General features: G+C 32.8%; 2 protein-coding genes across 9 annotated transcripts in view; both read left to right on the top strand.

Annotated features, from left to right (window-relative positions):
* The first annotated feature begins 1 nt into the window (after nt 1).
* LOC105328517 (uncharacterized) lies at nt 2–10,719 on the top strand. The gene is made up of 4 exons (XM_011429430.4): nt 2–152; nt 5,499–5,570; nt 9,987–10,067; nt 10,599–10,719. The coding sequence occupies exons 1-4, from the start codon at nt 56–58 to the stop codon at nt 10,652–10,654; spliced, it is 306 nt and encodes a 101-aa protein (XP_011427732.1). The 5' UTR covers nt 2–55; the 3' UTR covers nt 10,655–10,719.
* Nucleotides 10,720–13,909: 3,190 nt separating this feature from the next.
* The window catches only part of LOC105328514 (probetacellulin), a 16,969-nt gene continuing 10,220 nt past the window's right edge, over nt 13,910–20,658 (top strand). The window contains exons 1-3 of one of the 8 annotated variants that reach the window (XM_066067011.1): nt 13,910–15,152; nt 16,005–16,090; nt 18,004–18,098. The gene's annotated coding sequence lies outside the window, so the exon portion shown is untranslated. The other 7 variants (XM_066067006.1, XM_066067008.1, XM_011429428.4 and 4 more) reach the window with 7 other exon arrangements.

Here is a 20,658-nt window from a genome sequence, read left to right as displayed (position 1 = left end):
CAGTTTACACGATCCCGCAAAGTGAATTATTCACTGAATAGTCTGAATATCAACAATGTCAAAGGAAACGGGAGGAGCGAAGAAGTATGGACCTGCAAATAATCCATACGAGTTCACAATGCGAAATTATTTAGCATATCTCAAACCTGCAAGTAAGCTTCAAACTTTTTGTTTACCGAAACAAATAAGAATAGTTGGAAAAACGAGGAAAAGTACAATAGTTCGAATTTTCTCAATTGTAGCTCTTTTGGACTTGTGAATTCATTACAGGTGTTAATAGTATAATATGCATTTATATATCATATTTATATCACGGTTAACACAATGTAGTTAAAAGCTAGACCCCCAGACCCCCTTCTACTTTTTTATTTCTTCCTTCTACAGTCTACTTCAATTTTTATAGATATGGCCAGAAATTAGTCCTGACTTTTACCCCATTTCATTTGTAACCAGTAACAAGGCACTGTTTTCTGGTGACAAAAGTAACATATATGACAAAACTGATTATTTTCTTTCCGCTGGATGGTTTAATTTCATCCAGTAACAATGGTTACAGCTATATTCTATTGGTGACAAAAGGTAACAGAGGAGACGAGCCTTTTTCTGTTTAGCAGGGGGTCTTATTTTATGTGGTTACATTGGTTACAGCTATATTCTATTGGTGACAAAAGGTAACAGAGGTGACGAGCCTTTTTCTGTTAAGCAGGGGGTCTTATTTTATGTGTTACAATGGTTACAATGGTTACAGCTATATTCTATTGGTGACAAGAGGTAACAGAGGTGACAAGCCTTTTTCTGTTTAGCAGAGGGTCTTATTTTATTTGGTTACAATGGTAACAGCTATATTCTCTTTGTGACATAGGGTAACAGAGGTGACAGTCATTTTCATGATTTACAGGGGGTCTTTTTTAAATTGGTTACATTGGTAACATTGGTTACAATGGTTACCTAACCCTAATCCTAACCCTAACCCTAAACTAACCCTAACCTTAAACTAACCCTAATCCTAACCCTAACCCTAATCCTAACCCTTACCCTAACCCAAACCTAACTCTGTCTTGTAACCAATGTTACCAGTAACCACTGTAACCTGTCACAGATACATCAAAGTTTGAAAATCATTCATAATTAAACATTGTTACCGATGTAACCAATGTTACTGGTTACAAATAGAAAGGGGTAAAAGTCAGGACTAATTTCTGGCCATATATGAATTTTTAGAGACAACCCTTTATGCATTAACATTACATGCTGATTCTTCAACATTATATGCTGATACTTCTTCATTATATTTATTATATGATACCTTATCATTACATGCTGATACATGTATTTTAACATTATATGTTGATACTTCTTCATTATTATATATGCTGATTCGTCTTCATTATATGCTAATATGTCTTCATTATATGTTGATACTTTAAAGGGACAGTAAAGCTGAAAACACATTTGTGTTTAATTTCAGATTTACCCATTGTATTGTTAGGAAATAAGAAATAACGTCGATTTTGACAGTTTAAGTTCATAAAAATCCCTTTCTCATACCTAATTAATGTAATTATGAGCTTCCGGACATCTAAGGGTCGTACAAACTGGATTAATCTTAAATTGTTCATTTGTACCACGTGGATTTTGATTGACAGTAATTGACACGTGCTGAAAACTACAAGATCTTCGTCCGACTACAGTCATCATGGAATACTATCGAGGTAAAAGGGACTCTCTAATGGGAACAAGTCATCACTTTCTTGATGATTTAATGATAAATGGTTTACCAATTTCAGTTCATTTAAAATGAACAGACATAAATACTTGAAGGTCAAATAATAAGGAGCCTCACTTAAAAACTATAAATATAATATAGTTTGTAGCAACTTCTGTGATAAAACCACAAAATACATGCTTACAAAATAATAATTCTGGTTATTTTATAATATTTCTTTTAACAAAACTGTCAAAAAGAATCTTCGCGAGCCCAGCATGTGTTTTGTTTATAGTATATACGCATACATAATTTTATAGAAGGCTGAAATTGTAACACGTTGCGATGTATATATTTATTGGTTATACATAATTATCAATTTTAATGAAATAATTAGATTTATTTCATGGAGAACTTTTTTTTGAAAGCTTATACTTTTATGAGTGTAGAAAATTTTTTCTAGTCGGTTTTTAATAAGATGCGCTGTACTGTCTTTTTAACATTACATGTTAATATTTCAAAAAAAGATTGTATTTCAGTATGCGTTGGTACTAAATTAGCAATAGGCAGCAGGATCGTGATTTCGTAAAACTCAGGGATATTACAAAGAAGAGAGTATAGGACTAAATTCAAACTACTCAACAATTCAACAAGTTTCATTTATGTTTATTTCCTTATAGAATCAAAGTACTGAAGTACTGAAAGCCGGGCTTTTTTGGTGTGTCTTTTTGCATATTTTGTAGTTAAGACTGAAAATCTCTCTCTCTCTCGATCATGCCTGTCTGCAAAGCGTCAGAGAGTGACCAAATTTTGTAAGCGGCTATATACAAAAATATGTCTGTCTAGAAGAAAAAAGTTTAACAGTTGCTGCCTTGAATTTTGCAACAAGCGTTATATATTCAATCCCCGTTTCTTCAATGCGCAGCAAAGTAGTTCATGGAAATTCATGCCCATTGTATGTGTCCAAATTGCATAGTCTTGTTTTTAAAACACGTTATTAATAAAAAAAATGAAAAAGATGGACAATTCTCTCGAAATTAAAAAAAAAGAAAAAAAATGCCAACACTTTTGACAAAACATGGCTCTTTGTGTAAGTATTTGGTATAGCGGAAGCTTTTACTTTGACGATGTTTGGTTTTTTGTTTACTTTTGAAGTTGTGCTATTTATAGTAACATTGGCAATTTGCCTGCCTACAGCCAGGACTCTGCTTTCAGCAGAGCCCGGCTAAAAATGGACACTCTTTGAACCCGATTTATTATTAATAATATCTATGTTGCCAAAACTAGGGCTTGCGTCACTCAGGTGAAACTGGATTCTAGAGGGAATGGAGGCACTGACACCTTCATTATATTTGTTGGAACATGCGCCGAAATCTCTTAGTGTCAAATGACCCCCAGTCCCCTTATCAATATGCGTCCTTGTTCAGGCGCCTTCAAATTTGATGTCAATTTTATTCATAAGTACGTTTTATGTCGTAGGTTGTCTGTTTTAATCCTGCCGGCAGGCACCTTCAAATAGCGCTTATTTATGCCCCTTGATTTTGGTGGTTCTATGCCATGAAGCAGTGCCTAACTGTTTCTTTAAGGGAATCAGAGCATGAGCAATCATCCAGTAGATCCCAGTGCACGCATGTAGCATCTATAAAAAATAATGATTGGGGGGGGGGGGGGGGGGAAGGGGCAGACCTACCCCTCAATCTTGGAAAGTAAATAGAAAATTGGGGGGAGGGGGGGCAGTTGTTCCGTCTATATTATTTATAAGCAGCATGTGTGGTTGTCATATGCCTTAATACATTACCGTTACACCCAAACATATTGTATTTTCCGACATTACATTATTTATGCATTTCGTTCTCAAGATTGCAATACTGTAAACGTACTATACTGTAAAACGAGAAAATATGGCGCACTACAAATTTTAGCGCCTTTGGCGCAACTGCCTCTGAGCGCTAAAATTAGTAGTGCGCCAACGATTTTCCATATGTATTAAATTTCTTCAAGTTGCAAAACAATAACGTCAGTCCATTTTTAAGGCTATATAGAAGTGTTCATTTAAATATCAGATGCTGTCAGTTCTGTTTGTTTAAACAATTACACAGGAAAACGGTATGGGTTATCGGGTATAAGTGCCCAAACATGGATTAATTAATTCAGTTTCAATTGCATTTTAATATCTTTCATTAGCACCTTGAAAATTGGGCTTCTCCCCATGCCACTTTCATTTAGCGCCTCGAGGTGAAAATGTGATTAAGCGTGGCGATCGTTAACGCTGACAAACATGTTGATCATAATTTCTTTGATCTCTGATTAGTGGATATAAAGATAACAAGACGATACCTATTTTTTGTGTTTTTTAATGTAAAATTACTGTGAAAAAGATTCTCTCATGGTGATCGAAACTCATGGTAAATGTAGCATTCGATTTCACTTTTAGTTTCGGGACTCTTCTAGTGTTATCCAAGTGGACACATTAAATTCAAAGTCCGATAGCTCAAATTTGTTTACCAACAAAAATTACACATCATTGCCAATAAATGAGGCTTTCATATCTATCTACTGACGATTTACACAAAAGTAAGTGTATTGTTCTCAATGACAGTTTACCGTGCATGCGAGATAGAAATCAAAGTCGTTGTGTTCACCTGCTTGAGTGAACACAGAACTATATTTTGGGCGTGATCGTTTATCAAGCAACAACATTTTTAAAATTCTTTTTTAAAGAAAACATGCATGCGCTAAAATATAATTGCGCTAATGTACTGGCACTTGCGTTTGCGCTAAAATACGTATGTGCCAAATTTTCTCGTTTTACAGTATTTAGCGTGTATGATATTTGGTGGAATATGAATTTTTAACAAGTTAGCGTGGATTTGATTTAGCGCATTTCTGAATGTACCTATTAATCTACTTATATATTTTACATTTGGCAATGTACTTGATTTAGCAGACACCGTTTTCCCCCAAAAACGCTAAAAAGAATACACAGCAAAATGTAATACATTTACAGTATTTTACATGAAGTCAAATATCAGATATTATGTGTGCTGTTGAAACTGATTTTAGCAATAACTGTACTGTCGAAAAAATCAGTGCTTACATTACCCACTCCTACGCGTGGATCTCCAGGGAGAACCCATCAATCCCCACAAGTCCAATCTAACCTGAATGACAGAAGTCTTTGTTTAGGTGCTGTTAATATTTTAAGTGGTCCACACTGTGAAAGCACCAAAAGAATGCACATTTTGAGACCAAATATCCCCTCGTGGACTGTTAGTACCCTGATTTTATGTGCTTATCACAAGCACCAATGCTCTCACAAGCAAGCAGGCATTTTTTAATGACCCTTATAAAAGACAACACATCAAATAGTAGACTTTGTTGAGTATCTTGATCTAAACTAATCTCAGTGAACCTTAGTCCTATCTGATCAATCTCTGAAACAGAGAAACAGCCCAGAGTTTACAGGCATCCAGGAGTTTGGAATTTTAGTGTATTTCAACCCCAAGGTGTCGTTTCCCTATTTTTAGAACCACCGCATAGTGAAGTACCATCATGTAATGAAGTATAAGCATGTAATGTTGAAGTACCAGCATGTATTGTTGAAGTACCAGCATGTAATGTTAAAGTGTCAGCATGTTATATAAAAATATAAGCATGTAATGTTAAAGTATCATCATGTAATGAAATTATCTACATAAGGTAGTTGAGATGTTCCGTAAGTATAAATATGAATAATGTATTTATTGTGTTCTTGAGTGTTTTACATTTTAACTGTGAATATTAATTTTCAAAGGGCGAGCTGAATTGAAATTTAACGCCAGTTACTACAACGGAGTAACATTCATGTTGGCAGCCTCCTTTTTATGTAAGTAGCACGTTATTACATTGTATAAATTCAGAGTCTGGCAAAAGAACTCCAGATGATGTGTGGTTTTCTGTTTAAGATAAGTTTTAGAATCTGTATTATTATTGACATGATGTCATGCTGATCGATACTGAGATGAGTGAATGAAGTATACTGATTTTGAATATTCTAAGAATGCAATTATTAATCGTTATTCATTTGTTCAAGGTACTATTTGCATGTATATAGCTTCATAAAATATGAAGGCAGAAATCCAAAATGTGAAAAATTCGAAGTATGATAAATTTAGAAAATGTTATGATTCTCGTTACTGGTTTTGGCATGCATTATATATTTTGTTACATTTATTTAACACTCTGTTCACTGTGAAAGTGTAAAAAATAGCAAGTAATTACCACCATGCAATCTCAGCTCACCATCGAGAAGAGCTGACAAGCACTGCGCTTTTAACGACAATGCCTGGGTGATGAGAAAAATTGGAACCTGGGCCCCCATTTGACATATTGAATATTTGGTCATTAAATCTGACCAACAGTTTTGTGCCAACGTGAAATCTAACATCACAATCAATTTTTAAACGGGATAGAACTCTGCATTGAAACATTGTACTGGAGATGCAACTAATAATAAACCAGTTTAACTTCTCATTATTGATCAAAATATTAAAATATATTGTAATGCTAAAATACTAGAGCATAAAATTTATAAATAATTATCAAGGTATTTAAAAAAAAAAGAAGACAAAAAATGTATTTCATTTTCTATTAGTTTTTTTTATTGTGTTGATGCATCCATTTTGTAAACCATGCTTATTTCTAATTTTATCATAATGATACATATGTACCTGGGTGTATTTAATTACATGCTTAATGATCATAAAATAAAAACAATTTAAGTTTAACAATTCTCTACAGAATAAAACACATTTCATGTTTAAATGAGCTTTTTAGCTCACCTGTACCAAAGGTTTAAGAGAGCTTTTTTATCAAAATATGTCCATTGTCTGTTGTTGTCCTTGGTGTTAGCGTTGTTTTTGTCAACCAATCATTTACCATTTCATCCTCTTCTCCAGAACCAATGAGCCAATTTCAAATAAACTTGGCACAAAGCTTCCCTGGGTCAAGGTGATTCAAGTTTGTTCAAATGAAGGGCCACCTCCGCTGAAAAGGGAGATTACCGTATTTTTCGGGGCAAAGGCCGGTATTTTTTCCTCCAATGAGCGAGCCCCGGCCTATCCCCCAGGATTGGCTATTCTTAGACTCAAAGTTAACAGTAAAATATAAAATCCACTGTTTTTATCCGTTGTACTGTTGTAGCAATTTATTATGAGGGTTGTTTTTTTTTCATCCGTTTGAACTATTGTTCGATAGTTGTCCCGTTGATAATTTTTGTAATGACATCGTGAGTAATAAAATGTACAGTACTGTACAAGATATTTCTTTACAATCCAAATCAAAAGAATTTTTTTCCCACGTTCGTGTATGAACCCTGGAAACTATTATTGTGTAGTAAAAAAGAAAACGAAACCGAGTAGAATGTACCGGTAATATGACGGAATTTTGGTGAATTCTTCATGTCTGCGTTGGTAGGAATCACTGGTCTTGGGTGTAGAATAAATCAAATGCTATGTGTTTTTACAATTAATTTTCTGTTGGATGAAATAACGGTATTCTGGTGTCGTGTGTATATACAAAGGTGTGAAACCCGTGACTAAAACACAGCCTGGGGGCACGTAGCCTAGTGAACACCATTACACTTCATTGCATTAACTGTGTTTTTAACATTACAACTTCTCTGCATAACGACAAGTCACTATTTAATTAATTAATGGAAAGAACACAAATGTTTGGTATTTCGTTTTCTCATTCATAGCGATTACGGGGGATAACTCTATTTGAATATGAAACCACGTGTTGAGCTAATGGACGCCATACCCCGTATTTACAAGTAGCTTTCAAAGTATAACTTGATTAAATGAGATTTAGCAATAAGGTATTGATAAAATATAAAAGCTTTGGTAAAATATTATACTTAGTTCTACAAGACAGAACCACGGAGTTTGGTGTTGCAATTAAATTTTCACTATGTAAAATTACGATACACAACGATACACCGACGAATACGGAAGAGACCAAACAGCCACAAAACACAGATTAATTTTTAAAAATTGCTTGAAATATATATGTAAAGCAAATTTAATAACTTTAATTACTCTTTTGACTTTCTACATCGATATTCTGAAAGTATATACTTAATACGGTGACTTTCTTAATCAGCGGTCATACTTTCACTATAGTAATCATTGATTGAAAATCGGCTTATCCCCCAATTAGGTTAGTCTAAGGATTTTTCTTGAATTTTGTCTAAAAATTAGCAATTTGGCCTATGCCCCACATCGACATATGCCCCGAAAAATACATTATTAGGAAATAATGAACATTTATTGACATTTTAAAAAATCTTTTCAAATATTATTTGGCCAATCAGGCCTCTCGATTCTCTTTGATTTGGGTCAATATTCAGCCCCATTCCCAACGTGAAAAAGGCATCTTTTTTCCCAAAATTGAGTGTATTTTTCCCAATTTAAGATTGCCTAAAATAAAAAATGTAAGTTAAAAGAAAATCATACTTATTCTGAATATATATCATGTATATTTAGCAGTCATAAAAGCACTGAGAAACATGTGCAACACTACTGCATTGTAAACTGTTTCTTGTGATCGGTAACTATCCAGAATTTCTTCAGACAGAGACATTGTAATTAAAAAAAAACGATGTTTATTACTTTTAAATCTGATATTACAGTTAGGTGATAAACTGTTAATAGTTTATAATTCTGCAATAAGTGTTAAAATTATTATAAAAATGTTTGTCTAACAGATCCTCTACAAAACGGTAGTAAGTGGGTCAAAGGGTTGGTCTAATACCCAAAATGCACAGAAGTACAGAGACTGATTTTATAAAAAAAAAAGTTATATTGTCATTAATAAAGCTTACACAATCAAGATACATTTATCTGTAAAAGGTATATATACAAAAATAGATTAGAGTTTATGTTAATACAAATAAGATAACTTTTTGTTAAAAATTCTTTAAAAAAACTGTTTCATTTTTTTTTGCCATTTGACATATATTAATTGCACAGAAACCTTTTGGGAAATTTTACATCTTCATTAACAAACTTGTATCACTCACTGTGAATAACCTTTTTCCTTCTCATTATTACACACGTGTTCTCAGTTTAAAAATCCTATCAATCTACCCTAGTTTTTTGTTCAGAGGACTGTACATAAAACAAGGGAAAAAATTACCAATTTCTATTAAAACGTCGCATTTTGCCCAATCCATTGACCCCAGTACCAAAATAGGTGTGAGAGGCCTGCCAATAAAGTTCTTCATTCTTAATGAGGGACTAAATGATAAAAAGTGGGCTAAAAGAATCTGCAAAATTGTATGTATATATTTATATTTGATTTATTAATAAAGGCTGTTTAGATCAAAGTTGTCAATTTGGTATTGTTGCTCAGGTGAGCGATGTGGCCCCTGGGCCCATTGTTAAATCAAAGTACTGAAGTACTGAGGGGAGTTGATTTATCGATTATTATTAATTTTAAAATCAACTATATGTTATTTTGCTTGTCAAGTAGATTATAATCTGTATTTGAATTACTCGCATTTTTATAATATGAATTCTCAGACTTTTCTGACAAGAACTTCAAAAACCCCGTATGAATCATATTGTGTTATATTTAAAAATAGAATTGAATCCATCATAATATGTATCAGTAATCAAAATACTTCAAAAATTGTATGGATCCAAGCAATAATGCACTTTAGTCTCATTCAACCAGATTCTCGGCTGTCTCCCTCCATTAATATCCAACAAGCAAGAGAATGTGTACACCAGGTCACGTAATAGTTTGATGACGTGACCTCTATATATAGAATGACTCTCTGCTTGTCGGAGAATTACGGAGATAGCCGATGGTTTAACAAGACTATATTGAACTCTGGCGTAGGAATACATATGACTGCAAAAAATATCGAAATTGTTCAAACTTTTTAAAATCTGACTATTTTCAAGGTATTTATAAATAAGTTTCATTAAAACACAATGCTCTGATACATTACATCGAATTTATCGATTATTTTTAAGAGCTAAGTCTTGTCAGCGGTGATGATTTGTGCTTAGGTCAAAACACTGTTTCAGTTCCGGTTTTGCAGAGTATCTGCTTAGGAGAGTTGATTAAAATCAACTCCCAAAAAATAAACTTTTTAAAAAAATAAAGCGAAAGTAAGACCTTTCAATGAAGAGAGTCAGCAAACTTTACAGGCAGCTTGATAATTACAACTTGTACATGCTTTATGATGAAACGCAGTGTAATCACTAATCAGGGTCGTCTTAATTCCTTACAGTATTGGGAGGACTTTATCCAATGCTAAGGCTTCATGATCGTATCAATTTTGTAGAAAAAGCTTATCATGGTCACTACAGAGGTAAGACTTCTATCTTAATTAGATGGCAACAGATTTTCATTGAACCTACTGCTATAACCATCATAAGCAAAGAACTGTTTGTCAGGACATGTAGGCCAGGCCGTATATTATAATGGACTGTTTTAAATTTGCTGCATTGTGCATTAAATTGATAGACTGTGCAAAATTATGTCAGACTCAAATTCCCATATAGAAGGAATTTGCTATTTATTCTATCTAATGTACTTTAATATGGTTATCTTACTTACTTGTTATGATCTATTCAATAATTTGAAGAATGAGGGCTATGAAGGTAGGAAATGTTGCCAAAAAAATGTACATAACGATCATAATGTGTTATGTATTTTTTCTGCAATGCCTGCCAAGGTATGAAACCTGCATGTATCACCAAAATAGGTGATTTTGCTTAAATGTATGATCACCAGCCAGTATCTATGATACATGTTAATAAAGGGATGACCACAGCATTTATAAAGAAATTCTGAATAAATTACCGTTATAGTTTTAAATGAAATTTTTTTTTTAATGCAGTGTTAAGAAGGGAAGACGCAGATCCAAAACTGAAAGAGCTTGGATATTACAACTGAACTGTAACAAAAGATTTGTACTCGGTGTTAAAAGATTTTGAATAAATTTATTGTCAATAAGAGGATTTAAAAGTGTTATGTTTTATATTTGCATTTAAGGGAAATTTTGTCGTACATTTATTAATAGTCATGCAAAATTATGGAGGATTTTTTTTCCTTTTTTAACATTATTTGTATTTATAATTATATATATGTTTTTAAATCTCTTCTTTGACTTGTCCGCTTAATATTAAATATTGAATAAAAAAGAATATTATGAGCCAAAAATTTTCTATTGTGTAAGTTGCATGGGATAGAAACAGATTTATATGATGAAACACACAAATGCACACACACACACATTTTTATTATTTAACCACCCTACCTTAATCCTTTTTCAATTACATTCACATATATATATATATTAGTGAGATTTCACAAGGTGACACAAAGAGAGATAACTGATCTTTTTTTTTGTTGCTTGTTTTATCAAATATAACTTCAATAATATTTTCAATAAATCAGCAATATCAAATTGAAAAATATTAGGTCAAATGCGACCTATTTTCCATTAATTTCTACTTATCTCTGCTATATGTGAAGATTTCCACTATGTCATTCCATAATTATATTTTTCGTGTTATATAATATTTTTCTACTTGGAAATAGAGTTTCAATTGAAAATATATACTATGACTTTATTATTATAATAAGCATTCAATTGCATTTTGCATGCTATTAAGAAAATCCGAACTACATGTATTCTACCTCCAAAAATTTCCTTGTAATGCACCTTGAATTTTTGGGCATTATGGTAACAGGTTTAAATGCAAATGAAGAAAATATATCAAGAAAATTATCTAAAAGTGAGGAACGTCTTGTGTGTCTTGGAGCTGATATATGGATATTTTTTAAACATCAAAACATTCTATATTAGTTCAATTATTGGATAGTTTATCCAGTGGAACACATTCTCTCATTTTTAGCTCACGGAGATGAAGTCGGTGGAGCTATACCCACGGCATCGGTGTCCGCATTGGCGTCCGGACCTGGTTTAAGTTTTTGTTACAGGTCCTGTATCTAGGTTATTACTTGTCTTATCCTCACCAAACTTGCATGGATGATGCATCTGGACCTACCGTACTTATGGACTTGATATACTTGGATGCTGAATCTGGGCCATGAATTTCAGATGCTGGAGGAGGTTAAAGTTTTGGAGCATGTTAAAGATTTTGTTGCACTCACTCAAACTTGCTTGATAGATGTGTCTGTTCTTAAATTATATAACATAATTTCTATTATATAGTAATGTATGATATGTTTAGCCACTGTTTTATGAGATACAATATTGTATAATTTGATATTGTATTATACATTATTGTCTCAAATGGTATTGTTTCATATGATATTGTTATTTATTATGTCTCCTGTCAGTTTGTCACTATATATTCAATACTCATCTATTTTCGCATAGTATCAAAGGATTTATATATAGTGTATGCGTACTATGCCAAAATAGAGCACGGCAACTGTTTTCAATGAAAATCTTCCAATCGCCAACATCGGGTTTCAAACTCACGACGCTAAAATCATTCCAGCTTAAAGCCCAACGCGTTACCGCTAAGCTTTTTAAGCCGATAATGTTATCTATGGTATTTATATATATGTAACGTAGATATACATGTATTTGACTGACATCAAGCAATTAAAATTATTAATTTTTCCAAAAACACTTCATTATTGACTTATTATGATTTATCATGTGATATATAATGTTGTATCATATGATACTTTGTTTTCCCTCGGACTGAAATGCCACACTTTGATTGGTTTAAACATAGCACGTGATTGCCTCATATATCTCTATGTAGGTTCGATGAGGATTAATATTAGGCAATATGGCCGTCATTGGCCGCCGCTTCGCCTACTCGACATTTCATATTATTTAACACAGAAACCGTGTTCCGTAAGTTCTTAAAATATTTAGAGTAGTTGCCCTTTAAAATTCTTTAAAATTAGAGTAGTTGCCCTTTGAATATCGACGTCACATTGTTGTGTTGTGAACAAAATGGCAGCTTCGAGATTTGCTCAAATCTCTGCAGAGGAAAGGGAAGAAACCTTTAAAATTGAATAGCAACAAAACATTGTAAGAAAACATTAGTGAAGCGAAGATTTTCAAAGAGTATTTAAAAGGTGAGGTTAATATTTTGAAGAGTATAAATGAGTTAAATTGGACGAGATGTTAGGGAACTTGTATAGATGGGTTTGCGTAGATCATCGCTTTTGTGAATAAATGTGTCACTTGATAGTCCTCGGGAAAACAAAACACTTGTTAGGTTTGTTACTGACTCACTACAGAATATATGGGGTTGATCATAGACGGCTTGGCTTCGCCTCGATCACCATCTATGAGATTGATCAACCCCATATATTTCTGTAGTGAGTCAGTAACAAACCTAATAAGTAATAGTATTGTATATTATGATATTGTATTATTTGATACATAAATAGTTCACCCGATATCATGAAATGATAACAATGTTTTGTCATACAATTATTATATTTTATCATTTAATGCAAATCATATGAAGAATGATTTATATTTGATACAATAGCATACAATACAATATCACACAATATAATATTATATGTTACAATATTTTGATGTATTATGTGATATGATATTTTATCATATGATAGTATAATGTATAGTTATTGTATATAATGATATTATATTGTATGATATTTTGTTCATGTTCAATATCATATTGTGTCATTATATATTACTGTATTATATTGTATCATATGACATATATTGTATACTAGTATGATAGGATGCAAGATCTTTTTTTTTAATTATTTTATTGATAAACATTGTATCTTACAATACTGTATGAAATGATCATATGATTTTCAAACTATTTTTCAACATATGATATACAATATTGTGTCAAAACAGTATCCATGAATCCCCTATGGGTCACCTGCATAATGTTTTCCCATACAATAATTAATTATATACATAAATATGGTTTTGAAATCTTCAGACAGGTTTGGAGAGTTACAAAAAATAGTGATCAACACCAAAATTCATGCATTATTTCGTCATCTGAAAAGATCCTTATGTATATATACCCACACAGTGTTGCAAAAGAAGATTAATTATTGTATATTAACTTCATGTTTTATAGCAATGTATTAAATTTAATTAATATTGGTGTAGATATTGTAAAATATTAACTTTAATTTTGTATGTTATAGACTGATTCATGGTGAGGCTAGCATGATTCATATGAACCAATAAATTTAAAATTGGTTGCAGTAAATAGGAATGTTTCTGTATGAATTGTGATAATACACATACAAACACTACATCAAGCAGCCAGTCCACTGAGATGCATTAAGCTCTCAGCGATATTATGATATTATGAATTGCATTTATGGTTTGATATATGCTATATAGAAATTACTCATTGTTACTTTAGTGACAGTATCTAAAAGATCAAAATCTTGGCTTCATTTTTATTCCTCTGTTATTCAATTAAATGGTATCTTTGAAGTAGAAAAATAATTTTATTATATCAGAGTAGATTGGCAAATGACATTTGGATTTGAGACGTTAAGTATCATTTACCACAGTACCCATAAGCCACTAGGAATAGGAGCTGTTGATGCTTGGTGTGGATATAAACTCAATGATCGTATAGACAATGATTGATCTAGAACATTTGTACTGGTATTACCCAGAGAGAGAGAGAGATTACTATACACTTCTATCTTTAGATTGATCGTTTGTACCAGAATTTTTGAATTAAAATAATATTCAACAGCAGCTAATAATATCTGGTATGTTGATATTATTAATTTAGTAGGTGATGTAAGGATTTTTTGAATAATTTTTGTCTATGTGTTATTTATGATTAATATGTATCTATTTGTTTGTTATATAATCATTATGTATTTTTAAATGCAAGAATGTTAAACATCTAATTTTTCTAAGGGAAAATGGGAACTCTTGAGACACAGTACAGTGAAAATTACCATATTGCCAAGTAATTGGCTGGTATTTGAATCAAAAACTTTATTACTTTTTAAAATATTAGCTTATTTTTAAGTGTGCTGATGAACTTAAGTCAGATGTTTGTATTAAATATGTGAAATTCCATGCAGCTTTGAAAAATTAATGATAAATATATTGGCTCATCGTGGATGAATCTGAAGTTCAATTGCCAAGTATTTATAAACGGTTGGAGACCAGCAGTGATTGGCGCCTGAACACTAAAACATTCCACAGATCAGGGTTTGTATGGATACAAGGTTTGTTTGGTTAAATATGGAGGAAACCCTCTTGAGTGATGTTAGAGCACGTAATGCCCAAGGAAATGCTTCTCAAACACGAAGCCAGTCGTGGGTGGAGCTAATTTTATTAGGAAGATAAAAGTAGTGGTTATTAAAGCTAAATAGCTGTAGGCTTAACAGACTCTGTACAATCCAGCGCTGCTCTCTTGTGTAGTCCACAGTAGGTATTAATTAATTAGTCTATTGCCTGTTGTACAGGTTAGATACTCATATGCAATTAAATACATGTCATCATTTATCGAAGAAACTTGTGTGAGTTTAATTATTTTAGATGCACCATAAACATTTGCCTAAATTAGATTCACTGAAAAAAATGTTTATTTTCAATCAAGATTGATCAATAAAAAATAAAAAATGAATTGTAAGAATTACTGACACACAAATTTTAATTTCTTTGAAATGGTTTCCTAAAATTCATTGTAAATGAACTGAGATTGATATAGGGTGTCAGTGACATCTTCCAGATAAACCCACAAAGCCTCTTGCAGTTTTAGCCCCCGATTTAAGATTCATGATGAAGGAATGTAACGGTGTGGTACTGTAGCGATGACAATGCACGTGTCTCGGTCGTTCACTGTGCTTATGTTTGAATTGGACCCACTTTCAATCTTCAATCTACTTGGGTGGCTTTTTCCTGCTTGTCACTTGCAACAAATTCCTTTCCCCTCTCCGTGCTCTCCCTGAACTATAGGTTCATATATATGTTATATGTACTATTTTTAAAGTACAAGGTAAATATTAACAATGCTCTGAATTATTTCATTCATATCAGTGTGAAATTAATTGAATGATTTTTAATCTTGCAAATTAAAAGAAAAATAGTATTAATTACCATTGGTCATTAACTCAGATGTGAAAATTAAAGATTGGTTGTATCATTCTTAAATCACCAAGATAAACTAAAATGACTAATCAATATAAACAACTTATAATATCTAAGGATAACAATTATTATTTAAAAGAGGTGTGCATGCATGTCTTTTTTCAAAAGTTTGATTCCTTTTTTTTTCAGCTTGGTCAAGTTCAAGAATCTCATATTATATAGTCAACTCGGGACAACCTTGTGGGAAAACAAACAAGACAATATATCATTTAAAGGTAAGACTGGGCCTAGGTTTGTCAGATAAGACCTCTGTTGTACAGTACAACATGCATGGCTGCCTCGGTCCACCTGACTATAGAAGGAGATGATATTGACCTCAATATAGGCGTAAATGAAACTTGTCCCAGTGCTGGCTTGTTGAGAAGCATGGTGTCCTTATTTTATGAATGACCTTCCTTTCGGATTACTTTTCTTTCATAAGAATTCATTGGACAGCAACAGTACTATTTGTGTGGTGTTGACCTAATTGGAACTTAAAGGGTTGTGATATATACGTAAAAAAAAAAAATGGTATAAATCGTGTGGATATGACTGCTCATGACTGTCCAAAAGGTACAGTATTTGATTTTCACCTTAACATGTGTATGCCTGTTGTCTGTGAACAAGTGTAAACCTGGTCCAGGTGTAGTATACACATACCTGTGTAAGCATTAAATGCAGGTTTGTCAGAAACCTTACCTCAACTATTTCAAGAATGTCAAATGATAGTGGCAGTACAGTTAAATTATGTGAATGTGGGTTTTCACAGAGACATTTTTTCATCTAGTTCTCTACAGTTGAATATAAGACCCATTATTCAGATGAATGAATGGACAAATACAATCTGATAAGTCTTCTATAGCTGTTACATGTCCTTTACGCAAATATAAATTTAAATCTAAGCTCTACAGTGCATGAATTTATTTTATATTTACATTTAGATTGAAAGCTGTATACACATATTTGTGGGCATTAAGTTGTGAAGAGATTTATGATCATAACAACCCATCGATTCTATACTGGTACCCAACAGAACACAGAAAGTTGTCCTAGACTTTAAATTATTACAATGCTTTTCTAATTGAGAAACTATTGGCTTGTCCTGGATAATTACATTTACTTCCTTTTGGTGAAGAGATCAAATTACTTACATACCACTATTGTAGTTATACCAGCTAGTATAATATGGGTCTGTCATTGATAAACCAGTCATTACAAATGTATATGATCAAAAAATGATTTCAGACAATGAAGGACTATATATTTAGCTGGTTTTTTTCAAAGGTAATTAAATGAGTTCCCTTAGCTACTATAGCTCTCATTCATTAGATTTTCACTTGTCTGTTATCATTATGCTGAGGAGTAAATCAAACGGCAGGGTGTGCACATGGTCGGAACAGGTAGCAAGTTGTACACTTTGTCATGGAGATGTGCCAAGCACATGTTACTCTCGAGTTTGTGTTTAATAATTGATGGAATTAATGGTGCATCTTCAGTGAGTGTTCTTTACAAACTTCTTGATTTATTCACGGGAATTCATGAAAATATCAACTAGCTCCCATGTTATTCCTGGAACTATGGAGTAACTTGAATCACGGATTTGGTATGTGAGGATCATGGTATATTTCATTCGCCGTAAGCTTTAATGTCTCATTGATTTACTTGATATTGTGTTAATGCTTTGTTTGAAGTTCAGTATTATATGTGAATGAAACATTCCCCAAATGTTCTATCTCTTTTTTCCATCTTTATAATACCTTTGGGCAGTATCCAATCTTTTCATATGTGAATTCTGCATTCTGTTTAATCATAAAATGCCATTCCTTTTTCCCTAAATTCCTTTCCAGTATCTGAATGCTATCTAGAATTATGCAATCTATTGAATGGCATCTTATTTTTTATCATTTAGGAAACAAAGTATTACTAAATGCCTATTCATCAACTTAACAGCAGAATTAAGTGACCATACATGTACGTGTTGTGGTTTTAACAATTAAGCTAATTATTGCCAGTAATTAGGACTGAGTGATTAGATGACAGGATTAATTACCTTTGAACTGTCAGATGAATTGTCTCTGTAATTAGGTGACCTTTTGCATGCACTGCTTTGAACCATCTAAATAGTAACAATGCACTGTTTTCTTTGTAGGACGTCTGATCAACATTGACTGATTCATTGCAAACCTTTGAGGATCAAGTAGACAGAAGGATTTCTGGAATTCATTATATCTAATCTAAACCAAGGTGAGACAAGTTTTACAATGATGCATGTATACTCATCTGAAGATTTCCTCACCCACATAGTTTACATTTTCTACATTTTTTGTGGTCACACTGGATTTTGAAGACAGAGGGTATTTTCAAGGTACCTGTAATTGTGGTGGGGGTGGTACTCCCGAGAACATAACATTATCTATGCATTATATAACAACCCTCAGTATAGAAAGACTGTGGATATATCATTGTGTGACCAAGTCTAGTCATGCACAACCTAATGACATGGTTTAAAATTCAATAGATTATAATGTTATGTGATAGATTCAATGTTTGGTAGCATGAAGTACCCCTAAGCTCTATATTTATCTATTACTTACCATGGCATTCAATGAAGCATTGAATAAATGTCCTTAAAGAATGAAACTAGACCATGACCCCATAGATGAGGTGATATAAAGATTCTAAAGGCATTCATTGATATACGCAAGCAAATCAGGAAATCTAACTTTAATTGGCTTGACTTTCTGTTTGATTTTGGTGATTGAATCTGTTTGAAAGAGCAGAAATAATTTCTTGATTAAGATAAAAGTCAGATCATATAGAGAGAGCTTAAAAGGAAGGGGGGGGGGGGGCATGAGAATGACAAATAAACAAACTATTCACTATAAAGGATGTTTCACATGCTAATTAAATTGAACACTTTGCATTCACTAGTCTGGGTGAATTTACCCTAGCTCACAAAGTACAGTGTATATTACTTAGCGTTGAAGCTCTTTGGCTGAAAGCATACTAAAAAGCAACAGATGATGCAGTATTTAAACAATTTTTTTTTAGTATACATGTATACATACTTGTCAATCGATAAAGACATACATGTACCACTAAAATGATAAGCTCAACATATCAAAATTAATAAACAATTTCATCTATATCTTGCAAATTGGTCACAACCAACCACAAAGATGTGTAAATGGAAATTTATAACACTCTCCTTTTTATGATCTAGAGATAAAAGCATTGCTTGTATACAGACTGGCACCTGTATTGTTGTTTTAAGTAAACGTAACCCCAAAACCATTGTACCTATATATTCATTATGTCCAACATACTAGTATATTGTACTGGTATGTATATATGTCGATACCAGTACCTATATGTTAATGAATACAAGCAGATGCTTTGAGGAGCAATCAGCAGCCCACTGTTAATTAGAGCATCATTTAGACAGAAAGCAAACTATTTATGAGTTGGCAATAGAAAGGAGATAGTTGAGTAACCACAGAATGTGTGAACTTGCTGACTGCGAAGGTATAGGAAATCAAGCCACCTCTATATTGATTGGGTCATTGTGGATCAGAAAGGCAGGGTGATCGCAAACCCAGAGATAGAGATGGAATTAGCTGCAGGTAAGTGAAGCTCAGCAAGCTAAACTCGGGCATCACAATATCGTTTTGTTGAATTTGCACATCACATGAGTTTGTTGTGCAATATATGTGATGCAATGGCATTATCATTTTTATGCGGAAGGATAGCTACAGTAAATGCACCATGCCTTTAATGTGATGAGTTTTTAAGTTTTTGACAGCCTTAAATTTAATTATATTCAGATTCTGAGAAATTTTATATACTGCAGATTACACAGTAATAAGTAAATATGCAATTGCTCCAGCTGTCTTTGATGAAAAGTTTTGTGATGCATGGAGAGAAAAGAATTTTATTTCAAACCTAATGAGAACCATTTAATTTATAATTTAGCATCAAAAACTGTAACAAATCCATAGTTGCACTTTCATTCTTCTGAGAGTCGATCAAAGCCTAATTACTGTGATTGATTGGAGCAATTACAGAGTTAATTAAAGCATTAGACTCAGGCAAACGTCTTTCAGTCATGTTGCTGTTTAGCAGGATTTTTGTCTTTCGTCCTGACGTTGCTCGTTCAGTTCGGAGGGACTTAATTTTGTGCTCTGACACCATGCCTAAGCTTATAAACTATTTATGGATCAAATCAATTTCTCTATTTCAATTATGTTGGTCATTTTATTTCCAGTCCTATCTTAATGATGGTTATTGAGGATCCTGTTAGAACTTGCTCTATTAACAAGGAAGAGTTTTTGATTGTGTAAAAGACCTTGTTGTTTTCCTATGAATATTAATTCAATGGCTAAATTGCAGATGTTAGGCTTCCTCACCAGAAGTGAACTGATGCGTAACAGTCGGTACTCCTTGTGGTCTCCTGTGAATGCTGTCCTCTCCACTTTCATTTATTGAAATCATTTACACTTGGTCTGTACACACATCATTAGATTTCAGCGATGTATAGTTTACAGTTTTGAACACAAGAAGAACAGATTTATATATCGAGTCAAAATAGAAAGGAGCCATATAAACCTGCAGTATTTAAGTGACCTCCCAAGCTCTTTTTCAATACTTGAACATAAAAATTGGTGTTCTTGATATTTGTAATATTTTCTTGGAGAAAATAATTTTTGATTATTTACAACAGCAACTGCAAGTGTAACTGTTTTCATTCATATGCTACTTATCAGTAAATTGCATGTATGGTTTATAGTTGGAAATTGCTTCATGC

The sequence above is a fragment of the Magallana gigas genome, chromosome 7 (assembly GCF_963853765.1).
Source record: "Magallana gigas chromosome 7, xbMagGiga1.1, whole genome shotgun sequence".
NCBI classification, from domain to species: Eukaryota; Metazoa; Mollusca; class Bivalvia; order Ostreida; family Ostreidae; genus Magallana; species Magallana gigas.
Note: the sequence above shows the minus strand (reverse complement) of the source record. Positions and strands in the feature narration are given on the sequence as shown.